Raw genomic sequence first — 24,645 nt, 5'->3', positions numbered from 1 at the left:
AAAAACAAATGGAGACAGTTTATTATTAAATGTGAATGATTTGCCTGACGTTTTCCAAAACACATTAAGGCCCAGACCCTGCAAACACTTACACACATGCTTAACTTTGGGCAAGTAAGTAGCATTTCTGAAGTCAGCACAGGACTGGGGTTTACAAAACTTGAAAATTGGTTTTAAGTTGCTGGGTCTTATGCTGATCAGAGTCATATGTTAATTCTGAAGGGCAGTTGCCCGTTATGTCTTTCTACTTTTTTTAGAAACACTAAGAACACAGGAAAAAGATTAAAGGAAAAAATTAGTCTGACATCTGTGAGGTTAATTCCAATAGAAGATGTAATAAAGACTGCTAAAAAGAATGGGCCACCAATATAGCTAAATAAGGGTTAATCTGGCCCAGAGTCTCCACTAATTTTGTGCCATTAAAAAAATTAAGGAATGAAGCCAGACAGAATAACCTGAAACATTTATTTTGTTATTTGTAATCCTATTTGCAAATTTTAATGATGCTAAAACTATTGTTATTCTAAAGTATCTGCTCTACTGAAATGCTGCTCAGTTACAATTTAAGGACAACAATTAAAACATCAGAAAACACAACATATGGAAACTAAATAAAATACTAACAAGCCACAGTACAAAGATATATTTACAGCTGAAAAGTATTCAATTAGAGCTACACAAAGGTTTGCATCCATTCATGCAAATAGCAGTTTTCAGCATTACACCTGGTTCATGAAGAATCCAACTAACTGAGTAGCAGGTGCAACTTGTCTTAGAATAATAGAATATCAGGGTTGGAAGGGAACTCAGGAGGTCATCTAGTCCAACTCCCCGCTCAAAGTAGGACCACTCCCCAGACAGATTTTTGCCCCAGATCCCTAAATGGCCCCCTCAAGGACTGAACTCACAACCCTGGGTTTAGCAGACCAATGCTCACACCACTGAGTAACATGACAAGACACTCAGCTTCCAGAGGCAGAGAGGGTACTCTGAATTAGCTAGAAGAAAATTAGCCAGTTTCCTTCACACAATTTGAAAGGCGTGATTAAAAAAGACAGAAAAATAAATTGAGATATAAGGATCCCAGGTAATATGAACCATCATTCAACATCCAGAGGTATCAAGCCATTAGGGGTGGATAGAGGTATGGATGGAATTGTTCTACTACTACATTTTCCAGGGAAAAATAAAAGAGCACTGGGATAAAAGAGAAGGTTGTGCATAACTCCTGATCCATGTAGGAAATTTTCCTCTGTGAGTTCTCTCTTTCTGCCCATCTGTTATTCTCCTTCCTACATGTTAGTCCCTTCACCCTTTTCTAGTTTCTGCACTGTATCCATTATGCTCTTTACTTGTGCTATTAGCAGAAAGTGAACATGTCTAATATCCCATTATCTGAAGATGCTTCTGGGAGCAGAAAAGCAGCAGAGAAACAATGGAGGGGGTGAGAAAGTTGAAGGGAGGAGGGGAATGACAGAAAAAGGAAGACAAGAGGATTAGTGGGGATCTTATAACACTATTGGTCAAAGGGGAATGTCAACTTGCAGTGACCTATTTTCATGGGCTCAATATCAGCAAGGCGACCAGCAGCTTTCAGAACCACAACAAAAGTGAGTGTTGAAGGGTACGTGGCTGATGGAAGAGGTGAAGGCTTCCCAGGGGAAAACAACCTAGAAACAGTCAAAAATTAAGAAGTGAAAACAGCCTAAAAGCTTCATTTTGTTAGTAGTTTGGGAAGTGTGGGTGGGCGGGGGGGGTGAAGAGATATCAATAAAAAGTTACTTTCCTTGTTTTCCTTTGGTGGGGGTAGAGCAAGATTCAGGTGAAATTAGTGGCCTTGATAGGGATGTTGGTTTGTGTAATTTTGTTAACATTTACAAGATCAATGCAGATAAAACAAGGAGAGACAGAAGAGTGAAAAAATAAAGGGAAGTCAGCTACCCAAACTCTGTGACAACAAAGGCTACTTGGGTAACTGTGCTGATAGAAATTAGTTTCAGCTTTCAGGCTGTCTTTTTATCTATCTACACACAGAGTAATTTAAAATGAATATACTTGTGACAGCCTGTACCCTTATGTTCACCCTTTTTACAAAACTAACAAATTTTGTACAAAGTGCCTTGTGAAGAATCATTTGAAAACCCATAAGCTGCTGCACATTATTGTCCTGGTAAAATGTGTGTAGCAACGTTGTAGGTAAAGTTATAAAATTCTACTATATATGACATGTTCCAAGTTTGGGAAACAGCTTCAAACCAGTTCCCGGAGACAAACGGCTGGCCAACACCTCAGCCAGGTGTCAACCTAATCAAATGGACTATCACCTGGTTAAGCAGTCATTCCTTGCCAGGAAGAGTGTGAGTGAGAAATTTACATCTTGGAAATGGAACAGCTGGAGGTTCCATTGCAAAGAGATTTTCTGTTGCCTGAACTTCAGCTGGAAATTATTTTCAAAGAGGAAAATAACTATAAGAAATGAGAACAGAGGATACAAGTCATCTCTCCTCCCTTCGTCTCTGTCCACAACATCTACAATGACTGAAGGATAAGGAAAGGAACATTGGACTGGGTGAGGGGATCCAGGCTGAAAGGCATCCAATCAGTAAGGCTGCAAAAGCATGTGGTGAGAGAGACTTTTTGCTTTGAATTCACTTAGCCTGTTAGCTATTAATTGTATTTTACCCTTTATTTCCTTGTAACCAAATTCTGATTGTTTTATCTGAACCAGTGTGTTTGCATTGAAGTGTTTTGGAAAGTCTATTTGAGATTTGTGCTCTTAATAAATTGACGGACTTTCTATGAGCTTGTATTGTCCTCGAGGGTAGTAGGCAGTACAAGACACACACTTCTGAGGATTAGTCAGGGACTGGAAATTTGCTGGTGTCACTCTCCAATATAATTTAGGAGTGGCTGGCTAAAGCACTCATATAATACAGCTGGGAGTAATTTCTATGCTGGAGGCAGACCAAGAGTGGTTGTTTTCAAAGTGGAGCAGTGTAAAAGACACCCCAGGTTGGAGAATTGAGGGGACACAGCTGTTCAACATTCCAGATCGCACTCTGGGTAATGTCACAATACTAATCATAGTATACGATGTTACTTTATCTTCCTCAAAAAACAGAAATTTGTTTGAGTTGGCAAGTAATGAAAACCTGCACTTGATCATCTTTGGCCTCACTCTGCAGTTACAAGGAGAGTTTAGCAGCTAGACACACACAGTGATGCCACAAGAGGGGAAAAAAAAATAAAAAGAAAGCTAATGTGTCTTTAAAAATGGTTTCCTCTCATTTGGAACTGCAGACTCTAAAATAACAAACTATCATATGGTATTACTGCAGGGCAGAGTTAAATTGTTTGGGTGCCTTATCTGTGCATTTCTTACCTTATTGTATTTGGATTTGTTTTAAATGTAACCTTAACTTTACATTTCCTGGGTCTTTAAATGCTTTGTGTTGGGATAATTACAACATCCCTGTAATGTTTTTTTGCCATTAAGTTACTGATGCACACTCTCAACCTCAACTCCTTAATATAGTTTTTTGGAAATTTGGAATTTTCTGGAAATTATATAACATGTTATAAATGGCTGTATACTATAGCCAAAATTTTCAAATGTGGGTGACTAAATCTGTATTTACGTACAGAGTATGGATTTAGGTGGCTAACTTTAGGCACCCAAGTTTGAAAATGCTGTGTATGCATACAGTTCCCTAGTCTCCTATCAGCTCTTTATATATTGATCAAATAGCTTCTGTACTTACAGATTTTTCAACATAGTATCTTTCACAATTTTCTCTGTTTATAGGAGAATGGTTTGCAGTGGTTCCTTATACAGGGAATGCTTCATTTTCATTAACTGAACCAACTATAACATTTGTGACCTTGATAGTGTATGGCATAATCTCTCACTGTGGTCTGTGCAGTATGTAGATAGCAATGGATTTCTCATCTTCAGTCTATTTGGTATGATGTCCATCCGTTTGCATTTGGAAAGGAAGATGATAGCTGTCTGTACTTGTGCAAGTTTCTTCATGAGGTTGATGGATTTCCACTCCATATGGCTAAATGCAGTGCCTTGCCTGGTGTCAAGTATCAGAGGGGTAGCCGTGTTAGTCTGGGGCTGTAAAAAGCAACAAAGAGTCCTGTGGCACCTGTTACTCTATAACATACTACAGGACTCTTTGTTGCTTTTTACAGATCCAGACTAACACGGCTACTCCTCTGATATTTGTGACCTTGTTTATTTCCAAAATAGTTTTTGGGAGATTGAAATCAAACCTGAATTGTTAAAACATTACACACAAATCCTTCAGTAGTTTATGTACTTTTTTCATAGTGGATCCTTTTTTTTTCATTTTGAGAGCTAAAATAATAAAGAAATCTTGCAATAAGTTCTTTTCTTGTGTGTTTTGAAACCGAGGTAAAAATAATTTTGTTTTACAATCCCACTGCAAATTCCATTATAAGCATGTTTTAGTGGTTGATTTGCTTTTGAATAGTATGTCATACAAAGTAAGACATAAACCAATGTAAATGGAAGTATTGTGACTGCAACATATACAGTTTTTAAAGATGAAGAACTTCTTAACTAGGAGACACCAGTTTGGGGAGAATTCAGCACTTCTAAATTCAAATCAGTTGAATGTTCAATGTGCCCAATGCATTAATCTGTAAACACAAAATAAGCACTTTAGAGAAGGTCACTTCATAAGGTTTTTTTAACTTCTAAAATCTGCTTAGGTTAAAAAAAAAACAAAAAAAAACAAACCAAAGAAACACAAACCCCAGTGTTTTTGTCTGGACATCTATTTTATGTGCCCAAAAACATAAGACAAGACATTTCACTTTTTAAAAGATGTAAATATGTATAAATACAGATAATTTACTATGCTGAGTAAAACTTTCATCATCTGGGCTCTGTAATAGTATAGAACTGTTACTTGGGAATGCAAGTTATTTGCCATGCATACAGCTATCTCATGTCTTTAATTGTTATTAAACTGTCATCAGTTTTCCTGATTAAAATATGACTCAACTATATTAATTGAATATCATTAAACTGTGGCTTTGATTTTTAGCAAAGCCAACTGAGTAGACAAAAAATGCTCAGATGTGGTTTTGGCTGTTTTCTGTTACAAAAAGCCCACATACTACTTTTATTTTTATTTTTTTGCTCATGTTTGCTTTTATTTTCCAAGCAGTTAGATACGAAGTGGTGAAAGGTGGCTGCTACTGTACCCTCTATCTCAATTTTTAAACTCTAGCACAAACTATTGAAAGATAGTAAGAAAACTCCTGGATCAAACAGATCCCTTGCCTTAGCTGAGAAACAGAAGATATGTGAACAAAACCAAGGGCATGGACTCCGTTTCTGATGACATCCAAAAAACTTCTAACGGTTGTCAACTGACAGAATTAACACTTGCCCATCAAGCCAATGACATTGGAAAAACAGAAGCAGCAAACACAGGATCCAGATGACAGATCTACCTTGTGACTAAACATGCCACTGCAAAATAACTATTTTGAGAACAAGAATTGGCCATGTGAACAGAAACCCATTAATGGTATGTCTACACTCAATGTAAGCCATGGGTTAGTGGGATTTAATCCTACATTGAGTCTTTTCTAACCCATGCTCAAACCTCGGGCTCTGGCATCCACACTGCAGCGCAGACCCAAGTCAAACCAACCATATCCCAGAGTCCCTAGTTCCTTCTTGAAATGTGACTGCTCTAGCCCTATGACCATGATGCACAGTGGGAAAACTTTCCTGCTTACCATCCATATTACAGGAAGTTTGAATAACCCACCAACACAGCCTGCCAATCAGTCATTTTGGTCTGTGTGTTCCCAGCTATCAGAGCCAGCAACATGGAGGAGGTGCCTTTTGAAGAACTTCTCTTGCTTGTGCTTTCACTCCTGTGTCAGGAAACTGGCAGAGCATCCGTGAAGCACTAGTGGACATTTCAACAGTATTTTCTGTCCCACCAAAGTACCTGACAGATTTCCTGATGGAGCAGGAGGAGGCGGCAGAGGAGGAGTACCCTGTCATGGCAGACTTGCACTGGCAGATGTTCAGTACAATTGGCATGGCCACTGATGACCTCTACGTAGACAGCGCTTCTGGCATAGGGCCACAAACACAGGCTGGTGGGATCACGCGGTCATGCAGACCTGGGGTGATCAGCAGTGGGTCCAGAGCTTTTTTGCATGAAGAAAGCAAATCTGGAGCTTTGTGAGCAGCTTGCTGCCACCCTCCACCATAAAAAGACACAACTGAGGTCACCCTTGCCAGTCCAGAAGCAGGTTGCTATTACCATCTGGAAGCTGGTTATACCAGACTACTACAGGTCTGTTGGCAACCAGTTTGGGGTTGGAAAGTCCACTGTGGGTAAAGTGGTGGCAGAGGTTTCTGAGGCAATCAGGCATGTGGTTACCCCAACGAGGTAGTCATTAATGATATTGCTTAGGTAAAGCTAACTTTGAAAGAATGGGGATTCCTAACTTCGCCATTGTCATTGATGGGACTCATGTGCCCACAGTTTGCCTTCCTCAAGAAGCACACAGTACTCCACCTACTTATGGACCATAGAGGCCAATTTATGAATGTCAATGGGGGCTGTACTGGAAGAGTTCATGATGCCTGAGTTTTTCGCCGCTGGGGAATCTACATTCATGGACAGGCTGAGACACTATTCCCACCAAATAACATTGACATAAATGGAGTCAGTGTCTCCACCATTATTCTGGGGGACCCAACATACTCCTTTTGCCTTGGTTTATGAAACCATACCCTGATTTCAGAGGCCCTAGCAAAAGAAAGTTTAATTACACTGTCAGCAGGGATAGAATGGTTGTTGAATGTGCTTTTGGCAGATTAAAATCATGATGGAGATGCCTACAGACTGTTTGGATACCAGTGTCATCAATGCTGTCGCATTACAGTGATTTGCTGTGCTCTTCATAATCTTTGTGAAGCCAGAAGTGAGCCATTTCCCCCTGAATGGACCTATGACAGAGAGGGGATGATAGATGGGTAACCTCAGCCAGAAAGTGCAGCTACCACAGTTGGAGCTGGTTGCACCCAGGCACCAGAAGTCAGGGATGTTTTATGTGCTCACATTATGGACTTGCACGGCCCAATGGAAGAGGGGGAATAGTGTCTGTAAGAATGTGTTTGTAGGAGGAAGGGGCTAATCAAATGTTGGGGCAGGGCATTTAGTGCTTTGTATGGTAATCAAGCCCACACACCTTTCAATGTATTTATGAAAGACATGATGATTAATGAACTGTGGGGGTCAGTATGGGTTTATGTATGGAATTTATTGAAATGTGAATTGCTGTACTTTGGTTTGCTTATTAATGTTCCTAATCCTGTTTTTAGCTTTCTTATCTGAAATCATGATTGTATCATGTATCAAACTTCTCAAAAAGTGGGCACGTTGTTGGCGAGTTGTCGAGGTGCAGTCCTTGTCCCTGGTCTTCTGATACTTGCTTTTCAGCCTCTTAATACACTCCCTGCACTGATCACCTGTCAGGAAAATCTGCAAGGCTGCCAGCTTTTTAGCTATCTGTTGGTACATATGGTCATTTCTGGTGCTTTTGCTAAATTCCAGTTCTACTGGCCTCACACCAGAGATTCACCAAAATCTGGCTGTGCTCCCGTGATCACAAAGCAGCTCATTTCTCAAAAGACATGCTCTGCTCAGGCTCCATTGCAAATCCAGGAGGCTCTCCAAGAGTGTGCTTGCAGATTGGTGATCAGAAGAGAATGGGTTAATGATGACCTGAACTGCTGCTGTACGCCGTGGGGTGGGGTGGTCAACTTCCATTTTCAGTAGAGTCAACTGGAGATTGTTGGGATAGAGAGGATTAAGGAATTTGGCCCATGGAATTATGGGATACTTCTGGTGGACTCCCCGGACACGAGTCAAGCGGGGCTGCTTCTACACTGCAAAGCAATTGGGCTCGAACCCTGGGTCGTGGCTTGACTCGTGCTCAGACTCTGCAAGGTCCTGGAACCCAGGGTCCAAGCCTGCATTAGCATAATTGCAGTGTAGATGAGAGGGGGGTTAGGCTTGAGTCGGAGTTTAAGCATGGGTTTATGTCGCAGTACATTGCAGTGTAGGCATACCATAAGATTTGGAGAAAGTAGTTATTGACAGAAACACAATAAATGGCAGAATAATCCTTTTACCTAACAAAAGAGCTCAGGTCATCTATACTAACCTTGTATATTTCATATTGACTTTAGTAAGGCTTTTGATACTGTCTCGCATGACTTTCTCATAACCAAACTAGAGAAATATAGCCTAGATGAACCTACTATAAGGTGGGTGCACAAGTGATTCGAAAACTGTACTTAGAGAGTAGCTATCAATGGTTCACAATCAAGCTGGAAGGGCATATTGAGTGGGGTCCTGCAGGGATCTGTCCTGGGTCCAGTTCAATCCAAAATCTTCATACATGATTTGGATAATGCCATAGAGAGTACTCTTATAAAGTTTACAGGTGATACCAAGCTGGGAGGGGTTGCAAACGCTATGGAGGACAGGATTAGAATTCAAAATGATCTTGAGAAAATGAAGAAATGGTTTGAAATAAACAGAATACAATTCAATAAGGACAAATGCAAAGTACTACACTTACGAAGGAATAATCAATAGCACACATGCAAAATGGGAAATAACTGCCTAGAAGGGAGTACTGCAGAAAATGGTCTGGGGGTTATAGTGGATATCAAACTAAATCAGTCAAAAATGTGACACTGTTGCAAAAAAAGCAAACATGATTCTGGGATGTATTAGCAGGAGTGGGGTAAGCAAGACACAAGAAGTAATTCTTCCACTCTGCTCATCAATGATAAGGCCTCACCTGGAATACAATGTCCAGTTCTGTGCACCACACTTCAGGAAAGATGTGGATGAACTGGAGAAAGTTCTGAGGAGAGCAACCAAAATGATTAAAGGTCTAGAAAACATGATTTACAGGGGAAAGAGGGGCGGGGGGAATGATAATCTTCAAATACATAAAAAGTTGTTATACTTGGAGGATGATAAATTGTACTCCTTATTCATTAAGGACAGGACAAAAAGTAATGGGCTTAAATTGCAACAAGGGAGATTTATGTTAGACATTAGGAAAAACTTCCTAACTATAAGGGTAGTTAAGCACTGGAACAAATTACCTAGGGAGATTGTAGAATCTCTGTCATGGGAGGTTTTTAAGAACAAGTTAGAGAAACACTGTCAGGGATGGTCTAGATAACACTGTCCTGCCTCAGTGCAGGGGACTGGACTAGATGACCTACTGAGGTCCCTTCCAGTTCTTCGTTCTATGACTGAGGAGAGTATAAAAACCAGGATGGACTGACTGCTTTTGGGAAATATGCATTTCACAAGCTCAGCAGAGAAGAGAACTATGAAGACATTTACTTGTGGATACCAAGGAGATTATCCATATAGAGATCTACTGAAACATATTCATATACTTAGTCATTATACTGCATTGATTTCTATACAATTGTTTCCCCAATGAGAACTTGAAATAAGTAAACTACTTTTTCTTCTACTCATTCCTTCTTCATTTCCCTATTGAAAAATTCAGTGCCTATTTCATGCCTAATCTATTTTATTGGGTAAATTGAAACTGCTTCAAAGTAAATTCAACATTAACTTAAGTTCAAATGAACAAACTCAACTCTAGTTTAATAGGCACATAACTAAAAAAAAAACTTAAAATCATTTTCTGCACAGAAAGAAGAGGCCTAAAAATAACTATATGTAACACTGAGTTTGCTCTACAGTTTAAAGACCAATTTTTGTCACAAAAGAAAATTAAATCACCAATTTCACTGAGCTTTTCTTATTTAAATCTATGCTAGATGTAAAAAAAAAAAATCATTGCCAGCCAATCCATCCATCAGTTAATTAAAGTGCCTTTTACCAAGCATATAATCCCAACTGTCCCTTCCGCACTAGGATTTTCGTTAACTGAAACCTGGATAGACAATGAAAGCAGTCTTCTCCTGAAGGTCTCAATCCCAGAATGATGCTAAGCACTCTGACTCTGATCCAACACAGTACCTAGACATATGGTTAACTTTAAACAAGTGCTTAGGTGATTTGTTTGATCAGGCCGCAGCCATCAGCATCTGGCTGGATCAAGCTCTATGCTTTTGTGTAAAGTTAAAAGCACTGACAAGGATGATGCTGCCATTCCTACCACTGTCAACAAAGAACCACTTTTGTCAGTGATAACCAACCTCCTTTTTTATTTTTGTCAATGCTAACCAAAGTCTCCATTTTATTTTTTAAAAAATTAAAAACATAGGAATTGCCACACAGGATCAGACCCATGGTCCAGCTCACTGAAGGGGTGACATGTTCGGAGTTAAACTGCTACTGCTACTTTCTAGTAAGGTTAAAAAAAGGACAAATTGCTAGATACTGGTTTGAAAGCAAAATAATTATACCATTAAGGAATAATGTATATAAAATTCGTATAGGACACCTAATCACTGTAGTATTTATGTGCTTCATATTGTTTAAACAAAATAATATTAAATTAAACAACAAATAACCAGTAATACTATAGTCCTCTGGTTGCAGTCCTTAATTTACAACAAAATAACCTCCATGCAAGAGCAATGTTTAAAGACAATTGGATCTCTACATAGTTTTACATGTTTAAGTAGACTTCTAGTGAGTATTACCCTCCTGCATCTCAAAGCACTCTCTCATGATAAATGTAATTTTGCACATGGATATTACCATCACAGATAATATGTGCATGTATGTATGTGTGTTGTTATGGAGGGATGGTAGCCATTCCACAGTGAAGGCTGCAACTATCTTCTCACTATAAGCCCATTAGTATGCATACCCCAAAGTCATACCCATAATATCTTTTATTTTTAGATATACATTTTGCATATGTTACAAAACAAGTCTTTCAGGAATGTTCTAGAGAGATTTCTAAAATGTTGTAACTTTTTCTTTTCAAATCCCTCTGCCAGTAAAGCCATGTGCCTAGAGCCTGAACCAAAACTTACTGAAATCAAAGGGAGCCTTTCCTTTATTTTCAGTGGACTTTGGATCCGACCCCTAGTTATCATGAGTCCAATTAAAATTGGACCCAATCAAAAAAATGACCCAACCAAATCTTTACTAATTATAGACGCGTAATGACTTTTATGTAGGATATATGCAGGCCTTCCTTGGACATTCCAAATAAATGTTCACTTGAAATCTTCTGCCCACTGACATAAGGTTTCTGCTGTCAGTTACCTATATTTAACTATTTACCTATCTACACATACACACAAGCTGCCATTGGGGCAGGATCAACTTCATTGGTACTCCTGCGTGTTCACTGTATGATATGGACAAAAGCCCAGAAAGAGAAGACTAACCTGAAGAAAAATCAATAGGTGTTTTAAGAAAAAAGAACAGTTGTGTTGATTAAAGGTCAAAATCTCAGCTTTGTTTTAAAAATTCTTTGTCCCTCCTCACATGGCCCACTGAAGCTTAACTAATTTGTGACTGCAGGAAAAAATTAATAATGGTATCGTGTTGAATTCCTAACTGTTTCGTGAATAACTGCCAGATACATTCAGAATGTTTGCTGATTTACTAATGCTGCTGTTGGTTTATCTGAGTCTTTTCTTTACTTCACTTTTCTTACTTTTACATGACATGAGTAGAGATTCATGTTCTTGCACTTACTAAAAGGAGTATTTTCTTTGCTCAGAAACCGGAACCGGTTCAAACAGGTTTGAAAAGCCAAAGAAAATGTTTTCCCAAAGCAAGTATACTGTTCATCACATTCTTCCATAGGGCTCTTGTGTTTGTTGTGTATGGAAATAGAAGAGACAGATGCATGTAGCTCCTTCCAAAGACCCTGCCATCATTTCAGAAAGGAAAGCTGTAGTCAGAATTTCTAATCTCTTTCTTTTCATATTTTTTTCAGTAGCTCATAAAAATTATCCACACGTTGGTGAGCACTACTGCAATATGAGATTCCCATAGTAGCTTACCAGTAACCTTACCCTTAACCTGAAGAAACCACTTCCACTGAATCTGTGAAAGAATTCAAATTCCTTGCTGACTCAAACCTTGACATCTCATACCCAGACTCAGTTATGCCAAAGTTACCCTAGCCCCATCTATATACATACACAAACGTATGCATACCCCAAATAAAAAAATTGTAAGGGAACCAAAAAAGTGCATGGTGGCTACCCAACAAAGTAAAAGAAGCAGTGAGAGGCAAAAAGGCATCCTTTAAAAAGTGGAAGTTAAACCCTAGTGAAGAAAATAGAAAGGATCATAAACTCTGGCAAATGAAATGTAAAAATATAATTAGGAAGGCCAAAAAAAGAGTTTGAAGAACAGCTAGCCAAAGACTCAAAAAGTAATAGCAAAAAAATGTTTAAGTACATCAAAAGCAGGAAGCCTGCTAAACAACTAGTGGGGCCACTGGACAATCAACATGCTAAAAAGAGCACTCAAGAACGATAAGGCCATTGCAGAGAAACTAAATGAATTCTTTGCATCGGTCTTCACAGCTGAGGATGTGAGGGAAATTCCCAAACCCGAGCCATTTCATTTTAGGGGACAAATCTGAGGAACTGTTCCAGATTGAGGTGTCATTAGAGGAGGTTCAGGGACAAATAGATAAACTCAACAGTAATAAGTCACCAGGACCAGATGGTATTCACCCAAGAGTTCTGAAGGAACTCAAATGTGAAATTGAACTACTACCAATAGTTTGTAACCTATCATTTAAATCAGCTTCTGCACCAAATGACTGGAAGATAGCTAATGTGACGCCAATTTTTAAAAAGGCTTCAGAGGTTATCCCGGCAATTACAGTACTGACTTCGGTACTGGGTAAACTGGCTGAAACTATAGTAAAGAACAAAATTGTAAGAGACATAGATGAACATAATTTGTTGAGAAAAAGCCAACATGGTTTTTGTAAAGGAAAATCATGCCTCACCAATCTACTAGAATTCTTTCAGGGGGTCAACAAGCATGTGGACAAGGGGGATCCAGTGGATATAGTGTACTTAGATTTTCAGAAAGCCTTTGACAAGGTACCTCAACAAAGGCTCTTAGCCAAAGTAAGCTGCCCTGGGATAAGAGGAAAGGTCCTCTCATGGATTGGTAACTGGACAGTTTTCAGAATGGAGAGAGGTGAACAGTGGTGTTCCCCAGGGGTCTGTACTGGAACCAGTCCTATTCAAAATATCCATAAATGATCTGGAAAAAGGGCTGAACAGGGAGGTGGCAAAATTTTCAGATGATGCAAAACTACTCAAGATAATTAAGTCCCAAGCAGACGGCGAAGAGCTACAAAAGGATCTCACAATACTGGTGGGCAATAAAATAGCAGATGACATTCAATGTTGATAAATGCAAAGTTTGCACATTGGAAAACATAATCCCAACTATACACATAAAATGATGGGGTCTAAATTAGCTGTTACCACTCAAGAAAGAGATCTTGGAGTCATTGTGGATAGTTCTCCGAAAACATCCACTCAATGTGCAGCGGTAGTCAAAATAGCGGACAGAATGTTGGGAATCGTGGAGAAAGGAATAGATAAAACAGAAAATATCATATTGCCTCTATATAAATCCAGGGTACACCCACATCTTGAAGACTGCGTGCAGATGTAGTCCCCCCACCTCAAAAGAGATATATTGGAATTTGAAAAGGTTCAGAAAAGGGCAACAAAAATTATTAGGGGTATGGAACGGCTGCCATATAAGGAGAGATTAATAAGAAGGGGACTTTTCAGCTTGGAAAAGAGACGACTAAGGGGGATATGATTGACGTCTATAAAATCATGACTGGCGTAGAGAAAGTAAATAAGGAAGTGTTATTTACTCCGTCTCATAACACAACAACTGGGGGTCACCAAATGAAATTAATAGGCAGCATGTTTAAAACAAATAAAAGGAAGTATTTTTTCACACAATGTACAGTCAACCTGCAGAAATCCTTGCCAGAGGATGTTGTGAAGGCCAAGACTATAAAGGGGTTCAAAAAAGAACTAGATTAGTTCATGGAGCATAGGTCCATCAATGGCTATTAGCCAGAATGGGCAGGGATGGTGTCCTTAGCCTCTGTTTGCCAGAAGCTGGGAATGGGTGACAGGGAATGGAATACTTGATGATTACCTGTTCATTCCCTCTGGTGTATCTGGCATTGGCCACTGTTGGAAGGTCTACACATGTTTCATGAATAGTAAATGAACGAAGATTCAACTCTCTTGTTTTTCTGTCTGAAGTCCCACCTGTGTAACTAGGAAGAGAGTTTCTGATGCCAAAGTTGCAATTCACACACACACACACATAGCTACCAACTGTCGCAAATTTATCAGAGGTCTTGAAATATTTGGTGTTCTTCTTAAAGCCCCAGCTCCTGAAGTCAAGCAATTAAGTGAACATCTCAGCTTTCTTTTAGATATTTTTAAAAAGCAAGTTCTCATGGTTGTAGAGAGAAGCTTGAAAACATGACCAGAGTATGCCCATAAACAAGATGACAAATATAAATAACTCCAAACCTATTAAATCTCATGACTTTTGATTGTTTTGGTTTGGAAATATTGCACACAGAGATTTTATTGCTCTTTAGATGAACCACAAATGCAGAACAATAAAGGCTGAGGGAGTGAAGACTGAAAACCTGAAGAGTAACTTTTATAGGGATCCTGTAAAAAGGGTCACTCCGTTTATCCTTTGATTTCCACCCAATCCCTCAAGGTCCATGTTGAAAAAGGGGGGGACATCATTCCATTTTACCTTTGACTGTCATGAAGTCCCCATAAGCTTCTTGTTGTAGCAATTTTCCATTAATTAATGATGGGACATGATTCCCTCTTGGGCCCAGTTAATATCATGCTCAAATTTATTACAGGGATGGACCACAACATAACAAAAATATCAACTTCCCCTGAAGTTCTTCCAACTAAGTTGCCTCAGTGAATTCACAAATAGTATCTACTTTAATTTTAAAAAGGAATTAGATTCCCTTTGTTTACTAATTAAAATATAATTAAATATAGCTATTTGCACGAAGGTTCTGTTGAAGAACTATCGAGCAGGATTCAGTGTTATGATTCCTGTTTGACAGTTATGAGTTTCACATTTTTGCTTTTTCCTGTATAGACATTCATAAATCTGATTGCACAGAGCAGCAGTTGAAACATTTACTGTTTGCATTGATGACAGATACATTAAAATTCATTGTACAGGACTTTGATTAGCCAGCCAAATTCCTGTACACAACCTTTATTTTCTCCACAAAAAGTCACTGTTCTTTCCTTCCACTGCAGTTATTTTAGTTTTGTTTAATTCTCAAGGCCTTAGAAATAAGAGCCACTTTCAGGGTCTCCAATTGTTCTTCTCACTGATAAGCTCTTTCTCAAGTGCTAGAACACCAGACAACTGAAAAAGTACATTCATTCAAATTCTTGCAATTCCTAGTTCTTTATCAATGCATCTACTGTAGCTAACCAGTAAGGGTGTCTTTCTTTAATAAGCAAGAGAAGGCTGTGGTTTCTGTAACTGTAAGTAGTGGGAGCCCTAGACCTGTGAAAATAATGAAGCTGTATACAAACACCAAAATCACCCATCCAGTGTCGCAGGCCTCATGACAGATGCATAAGAAACTAGATGGAACCCCAAATATCTTATTTTGTACAGGGTCCCTCTGAAGGCTGGCACCACAATCATCCTTTTACATAATTCCCACCTCCTTCCCAAATGGTCAACATGGATGCTCTTGCTCCCTATTCTCCATAGACATGTTTCAATTAATGTGAAAAACATAAAAATAAGATATTTGTCTAGTGAGAGAGATTTTGCATGAATAATTCTTAAAGGTTTTTGCCAAATAAGATATCTATGCGAGCTTCCTCCCTCTCCAATCTTATGACTCAAGCTCTGTTATAGTCACAGGGTCAAGAATCAGCTGGCAAAAATGTGTCACAGGCAGTATGTTTTAACCATTGACCTTCAAATGTCTTGTGTCATACAAATATGGCAAAAAAGTGAAACTGCACCAGTTTTCACCATTGGGAAAATCTATGAAAATGTAATTTGCCTAATTCTCTTTATGCACAAATCTTTCAGCACAATTAATTATATAGGTGACAATATTGCTATAGCAATGTAGCACAAAATGGTACACTAGGTGATTCTGCATTACAATTACTTAGGTTGAATATATTGCACTTACACAAAGTAATTACATTTGCCAAAATATTATTGAATAAAATATTTAGAATCTAAAATTAAACTCTCTATAGTTTAACAATATCCTTAAGTCCAGTTACCTTTCCACTGTTTCAATTATACTTACACAATTAACCATGCATAAGTGCCATCCTAAATAAGGTTGGAGTTAACAGGCTTAAATGCTTTCCTGAATTGGGGGGCAAAAAATTAAGTTGTTGCACTAGAGTCTTAAAGTCTCTGTGACAAAAGTTTCTTACAGTTATTTATCAAATCTCAATAGTGTAGGAAGGTTTAGTCAACATATTTTAATTTCTGATCTATTTTGTGCAGGATATGCTGAATAACATTAATTTTAGATATTTAGCCAAATATTAATTTTAACTAGTTTTGCTTTTAGGAAAGCAAAACCATTCTGGAAACATATCACAGAAAGGTTCAAATGTTTTTGTATTCCTAGTAAGAGAAATTGAGTTAATTTCATTTCAAGTGCAGTTATGTGTGTGATTTACAGGAAAGTTCATATACCCCAGCCATTCAAAAGATTATTTCCATAACAATTAAAATAAAGTACACATTTTAAAATTAACTTTTTGGTGATTGTGATAATTTCATTTACACCACTTTTACACAAATGTACCTACAGTGACTACAGTGGAATTACTCCTGATTTACACCAGTGTGAAAGGAAAATCAGGATCAATACTTCTCTTGCTAGAGAAAAGACATCAATGCACAAAAATATTCAGATTTTTTAAATGGAGAAAGAATATGTTTCTAAAAGAAATATGTATGGTAAAATGATCATGATTTTACTGGCGCTAACTAAACTGTGTCTTTTTGCCTACGAGGTCAAAGTTCACATATCACTGATAAGATCTGAAAGATTAATTTACAAGCAGTCTGCATGATCACATTACAAGGTCAATGATAGAAACGCAAAACCTCTCTGTACCCAGCAGTTTGGTAATTTCTTTACTACATATTGGAATTCTTTACCCAGTTACTTTAGTAAAAACAAGCTAACATTCACAGCTGTGCTTCTGATCTGAATTAATTTTGACAAGTTTTGGTTTAACAAGATATTGCACTGCTCATATTTATGTGGAATTTTATTATCATAGCTACAGATCAGCGGGCAATGCCAGAGTCAAATATTGTATGTATATCTTCAAGGTATTTAACAGAAGGCTCCTTTGTTTCATAACACTAATTCAGACAGAGTGTTCCTATGGAAACACTATAGGAAAATTATTGTTTTTTCTAAAACACAATAGTAGCAGCTTAGGATGGATGAAATCAATTTAACTGACATAACTTATTTTGCCAAGAGCACCGCTGATTTTATTGAAGTTTGAGCATTTAAATGGTTTCAGGATGGTGAGTCAAACTATTCAAGTCAAATGCACAGGAGATCTGATTTAGTCATAGTGCAACCTTAATATGAAAAATACCATAGATATCCATGGAAAGATTTGTGTGCCTCTAAACATGCATGTTCCTCATCTCCTTCATAATCAATTTCACTAAATGTAGAACGTACATGTGAAGGCTAAAGGTCTAGAAGTCTGGAGATTTTATGTTAACTATAGATTATCCTAATTTGCATATTTGATAGATGTGCATTTGCCTATTTTTATAATGACAAATGGGACAGAAGGTAAAGCACTTTGGACCTTTCCCTGGGCACAAGAACCAGGCCTATTCAAATTCTATACACATAAGAAATCAAAGCTGAATTAACCATGTAAAGAATACATTTCCAAGAATCATCAAAAGCACTGAACCATGGTTGTGTCCTTCACAATCACGACTTGTTTATTTCCTAATTTAAATGATTTTATTTCAAAGAGTTACATTCAGAGAAGAGAAAGTTAAATTTGAGATGTGTATAGTTTTAAGGATGCAATCACTGAGTAAAGGGAAGGAATTTTTCACAATCACATAACAATGGAAAAATGATTACAAGTGGATAGCAAAGTAAGTAAAGACAGAATAAACTTCAGTGTAACACAATGGGCGATGAACTGGCAAAGAACAGTAAAAGGTGGTTTGGTCATCCGAGTCTCAAAATCAGCAACATGGAGTCTAATTGCAAAACATTAGTAATTTTCATCACGTTTCATACAATAGGTTTTTCCATTACCCAAATATCCTATTTAACTCATTGTTCTAGGCACTCCTGTGATTTGATTGCAGTGCACTGCCACCCTTTTACAGGTCAGTCATGTGAACTCATGCGTTCATGTGCATGATCACGCATTCCTACAACTATGTAAAAAGCATATTACAAACCTATCTGATGGAACAAAGAAGGCTATGTGTGGTTAAAAAATAGGCCTAAGAATAAAAGCTTGATTGAGCGTAGATGTACATTGACCCCTATGAGTTTTATATTACAGCCCTGTGCACTAGATCACCACACCACACAGATGAAGGTTCTCAGTGCATCTGAATAACTGAAACAACTGGGCCAAACAGCCTTGAGCTCATCTCTTTTAAATGCCTTGTAATTTTGCATCTCTTACTCATGGTTTAGGGGTTAAGGTAGGAATGCTTCTTCACAAGACTTTCTTTGTGATGTCCGTAGACTCAATTTGTGTTTTTTTACTACATGTTTCTGTATTTGTTAATGTGTTGTATAGAAGATTTTTCCATATATTCAATATTTTGCATTTATTTAATCTAGCTCAAATGAAAAATGAATTTTTATTTTTCATTTTCAAAGAGTCCTCGCAAGACAACAAAAGTCAGTTAGCAAAAACTTAGGAAAACAACTATCTAGCGATTTACCATACTTCTATGGTCTCCATTTCTGCAGTATCTGAGCACCTCACAATCTTTAATATGTTTATCCTTACAATACTCCTGTGAAAAGAGTGCTATCTTCCCATTTTACAGATGGGGAACTGAGGCAAAGACAGAGTAAATAATTTGTCACGGGTCACATAGGAAGTGTGTCTCACAGCATGAATTTAACCCAGGTCTCCCATAGCCCATACTAATGCCCTAACCACTGGACCATCATTCCTCTCAAGATGTTCCAAGAGTTTATTTCGTCTAAATTCATATAATGAGGATGTCATTGAAAAAATGTGTCACTCTTAATGAGAGAATGGAGAATTTAAATTCCCATTTTTCAAGATATACCACTTGCCCTTTAAAATTAATTCCAATCTTGTATTCCAAAAGCAGAGAAACACCAGAACAGGCACGTATGGGGGAAAATGCATATAGTAACAATATAATAAAATAATAATATATTAAGAACTATACTAATAATATGAATGTGTAAGAAATCATTCCCTATTCTGCAGTGAAAGCAGCCAATTATATAATAAAAACATCCTCTGTATTTTACTCTTAGGCATACACATAAGCTTGGACCACAGTGTACCCAAAAACCACAAAGTCAACCCATATGTTCATGAAAATAAGCTATGTGGAAAAATCCATCTTTAAAAAAAATCAAGAATAATAAGTGGATTGACAAAATAATTTTATTTAATCAAGTATACAAAAAAGGATTTTATTTTTCTATGACTTCGAGAAAAGTTTATGCTGGAAGACAACTTAATAAAACAACTCTGACAATATGTACAGGTGAGATATAAATAGGATACGTATCATTTAGATCTAAGGGACATGCTCTCTACCCCAGATCTGCCTCTTCATGTGGTCTTAGCAGCTGGTTGATTGAGCTCAAAGTTCCCTGACACTGATGTGGAGGGGAGGTCCTGATTTGACCGACGACCATGAATCCCTAAGATCACAAAGGGCAGAGCTGGAGCAAAGGGAACTCCATGGAACTCTAGTGCATACATTGGCAGGAACCATCCAACAATCCAGGGAAGACAGGATAGTTGCCGGACAGTTGCCAGTATCTGAGCCAACAATTGTCCAGCAAATGATGAGAGGGACAGTAGACAGATTTCAACCACTCTTGCATGATTCTGAGGTGAAGTCTGGCATGTTGAGTCACATATGTGCAAGCTGCCATGTGACCTAGAAGTTTCAGGCAATTCCTTACTGTTGTATGAGAATATACCTTGAATTCTTTGCATAGGTTGAATATTGCTTGAAATCTGGCTTGTCAAATATGCTCTCAGTGACATCAAGTCCAGAACCACTCCTATAAATTCAATCCTCTGTATGGGAAGAACTGATTTGGCAGTGTTGATTAACAGATCCAACACATGAAAGAGGGACTGGATCTTCTCGATGACTTCAGGCAGCACATCCAAACACACACATTTTGCAAATTCATTCTGAAAGGTAAGGTGGTTAAGTGAATGAGACTTGCCATATTAGAAACCTAGGGTGAAATCCTGGCCCCAGTGAAGTCAATAGCAAAACTCCCATTGACATCAATTTTCACCTCTGAGCCCTACATTGCCAAGTCTGATGTTGGGGGGGAAGGGAGAGGAGTGAAAGAGAGGCTCTACATTTAGTTGCCCACTTACACTTGAAAAAAATGCTACACATATGGGCAACTTCATTTTTCTTTACATCTGATTTGAAAACTGAGCATAAATTATATTCTTGACCAGAGCTCTTTAGGTCAAAGCGATATTTATGTCTAGACTAGATTGAACACTTCTAATTTTCTGACCTGATCCTTATCCTGACTTTGCCAAAAGGTGGCAAAATTCACAGATTATTGTTACCGGGAGCTCACGATGTAATTTGTAAAAATAAAAGATGTGATGAAATATGTTATCCATGTGCAAGTAAAACAAAATGCCTCTTAGATTCATGATCTTAAAGTATTTCCGTCTGTCTTGATAAACGTTAAGTGTGCTTGACTCGTCTGTTTTTAATCAGTTGGTTACAAGCAACCAGCACAGCATGTCTTTACAAATGTCCAACAAAATGAGATGGTAATGCAAGAAAGAGCCAAAGAAACATGAAAGGCAAGGAAGTGCAATCTTTTGGCTCAAAAACATTAATGTGAACACCTTGGCAAAATGACTAAACAGTTAATCTAACATGTGAACACTTTATATCTGACATGAAAACAAAACCTTCTGAATAACAATTCAGAAGTTTGTTTTGATTTGTGCAGTCAACAAATGGTTTCACTGTATTAGCATCTATGGACCAGATTCTGATCTTGGTTATGCTGTTGTAAAATTGAAGTAGTTCCACTGAAGTATTTAGAGTTACTGCACATTTTATACTGGTGTAACTGAAACTAGAGTCAAGCTCACTCTCACTGAGATTTCATATGATTTGCAAACTATGCTGTTTGGTATTTTAATACAATTCAATCTTTGTATTACAAACAGGAAATCAAAAAATACAGTTTCTGATTCAGAGCATTATACGATCTAAATACTGAGTTGATGATAATGTTGTAAAATTTGAAATGATCTTGCACTAACAAAGACTGGATATGAGATTTGGTCACATTGCTAGAAAAGCATTTTTAATGTAATTATTAAAAGATCTGATATATCTTTTGCCTTGCAAAACTTATAAGCTCTTTAGAAATTAATTTTTGAAATAATCAGTCTGTCACGCTGTCCGGAGTGGCTCACGATCATGAGTGCCAACCTCAGGGCACCCAGTCAAAAAGCAGCACTTATATCTAAGAACAAACTTTGTCAGTTATGAAGCTGAATTAATGTAAGCTGCGGTACTGCCTCCCAGACGACCATCTGCATGCTGTACTTCAGATGAGTGTCTCTCACTTTGAGTCAAACGTCAACAAACGGATTGCTCAGAAACAACCTCAGACTTCTCGCTAACTCAGAAAGTGCACTCTTTATTTGTGATTAGGGAGAAGGTTATGTGTTTTTTCCTGTTTTTTCCCTGTTTTCTATAATTCTGATACACTGATTTGCACTGATTTGTTTATTTGTTTTTAATAGACAATGCTGTAGATAGAAACAACCTATCTAAATATATACAAAAAAAGCTGAACTTAAAATATAAATCAATACAGGTGACTTTAAATCTTATTACAATATGTAGAATCTGTTTGGCCTGTACAAGGTTGTGCTTAGGTTTATGTGGCCCTCCTCTGTTATAAGGTTGGTCACCACTGCTTTACACTATAAATGAATATTCAGTCTATGGACCTTTTCCCACTCCCCAAATCATGAAGATGGAGAGCCAGTCCCTCTGCTGCCGTTGCCAATGCTTGTGTCATGGACAATGAATCTACTAAAATGAGTTTATTTTGGTAATGAGAGACTGGCTGGATTTGCCTTACTAGAACAGATACCATGTGCCTCCTTACATTCTCTAGATAGGGCAATAAATGTTAATCTGCAATACAAAAATAATATACTTGCACAATAAACTAGGGTTACCATCCGTCCTCTTTTTCCCGGACATGTCTGGCTTTTCGGCAGTCAAACCCCCGTCCGGGGGGAATTGCCAAAAAGCCGAACATGTCCGGAAAAATGGCGGCTCTGCTCCTCCCCAACTCTTCGGCTCTGTTTAAGAGCCGGGCTTCCCGAGCGCTACCGGCTTCGGGCAGCCCCCCTGCCTCCGGACTCTGCGCCGCCGGAGCCCGGGAGGGGAAGTGCCTGGCTGGAGGCACAGGGTCCGGAGGCATAGGGGCTGCCCAAAGCCCGAGCGCTACCGGCTTCACAGTTTGCCGGGCAGCCTCCAGACCCTGCGCCCCCGGCTGGGTGCTTCCCCTCCCGGGCTCCAGCTGCGCTGGGGTAGTGCCGGCCGGGGGTGCAGGGTCTGGGGGCTGCCGGCAAACCGTGAAGCCGGTAGCGCTCGGGCAACCCTTTCCGCGTGGCTGGGAGAGGGAGGGAGGAGGGGGCGGAGTTAGGGCAGGGAAGGGGTGGAGTTGGGGCGGGGCTAGGGGTGGGGAAATGGGAGTGGCCAGGGCCCGTGGAGGGTCCTCTTTTTTTTTATTTATTAGATATGGTAACCCTAAATAAACAGTCTGAAAACCATAGACTACTTAACACACTGGAAATACAGTGTCTGTGGCAAGTTTTGGTTATTTTGTAAGTTACTCTTATTATACAATATTAGGGTCTTCACACTATGAAATAAATTCTGACCCTCATGCTGAGGAATCAATTCCATGAGAAAGACGAAGACATTTTTAACTTCCACTGAGGCTGCTCAGCACGTCTGAGGTCTAGGCCCATACTGAGGTCTATATACGTGTGCGCACACACACACACTTAAAAAAAATTATGTGGCAGTGTTTTACAGACTACTAATATGCCACCTCAAAACATCTCTTTATATTAAATTATATTGCATAGTGCATGTTAGTATAACATCACCCAGTCAAAGGTTCCCTGTCCTAGATCTTAATAGATTTGTGGATGTTTAACATGTATTTCCAAAGAGACTCTTTACTGCCTTGCCTGCAGAAACATAAATGACATACAAGAGTTTGTGTTAAACATTTAATAGACTGTAAGAAATACAGCCCCATCACTTATTCCACATCAGCACAGTAGAACCCTTTGGCTGTTTCTACACATACCTTTTTTCTCTAAAATTTCCCATTATTTCTCACACCACTGGTACCAAAGGGAGGAGTGCTGGTGCAGAAAAGGCTTCGGGGGCACCAGCATTTTAACAAATGTAACATCTAACAATGCTCAGAGAGGTCCAGATGACATTTGCTTAAAACATCAGTAGATACTGGCAGCTCATCTACATCGACACACTACTGTGGATGGAGCTATACCAGTGGTTGAACAACAGGATATATTAAGAAAAAGAATTCCTTGCATAGACAAGTCTTAACATATAGATAAATTGAGCACAGACATCACAGACTGGAATATGATCATCACTACTGAAAATACACAAACTTCTTTCCAAACAGGGCATTTAGAATCAGTTGGCATGACTATGGCAGAATAGAAATACAATTGCTCCATAAACCTTAATAAAACATGTAAAATTTAAAATAATGTATCTGTTCTTTAGAGTTTAAGGAAGGTGAAAAACTTGAACAATCCAAAACATGCTAAATAATATATCTCACCTTACTTATTTAGGTTATTTAATTACATATTCTGTTATCTTGCTGTAATACATTGTGTGTGATCCAGTCAGATCTTAAAAGCTATAATCTGGTCAGAACATGGATGGGAGACTTCCAAAGAACTAGTTGCTACAGTGAATAATGTTCATGATTCAGCTGTGCTCTTCCCTTTGAGTCACTACTGAATTTCAAGCATGGATACTTGAAAGCACTGTTGTACTGGAGATTCCTTCTTCTGAATGAGATGTAAACTCAAGGTCTTAATCAATTTGTTAATAAAAAATGGTTACTGACCTTCCATAACTGTTGTTCTTCAAGATGTGTTGCTCATGTCTATTCCACATTAGGGGTGCGTGAGCCATGTGCACCATTTCTGGAGATTTTTCCCTCAATGGTATCAGTCGGGCTAGCTCTAGAGCC

At 38.4% G+C, this 24,645-nt stretch overlaps 1 protein-coding gene across 6 annotated transcripts in view; it reads right to left on the bottom strand.

The window, feature by feature from the left end:
* Positions 1–24,645, bottom strand: part of FSIP1 (fibrous sheath interacting protein 1) — a 161,559-nt gene that overhangs the window by 25,848 nt on the left and 111,066 nt on the right. For 4 of the 6 annotated variants that reach the window (XM_054026971.1, XM_054026973.1, XM_054026975.1 and 1 more), the window contains one exon: positions 19,759–20,518. The exons of the other annotated variants lie outside the window; for them this stretch is intronic. In XM_054026971.1, the coding sequence (XP_053882946.1) occupies positions 19,922–20,518 (597 nt within the window). In that variant the 3' untranslated portion in view covers positions 19,759–19,921. Of the gene's footprint in view, positions 1–19,758; positions 20,519–24,645 lie in introns of those variants that run through there. 6 annotated transcript variants of the gene reach the window in all.

The sequence above is a fragment of the Malaclemys terrapin genome, chromosome 4 (assembly GCF_027887155.1).
Source record: "Malaclemys terrapin pileata isolate rMalTer1 chromosome 4, rMalTer1.hap1, whole genome shotgun sequence".
NCBI lineage: Eukaryota > Metazoa > Chordata > Testudines > Emydidae > Malaclemys > Malaclemys terrapin.
Note: the sequence above shows the minus strand (reverse complement) of the source record. Positions and strands in the feature narration are given on the sequence as shown.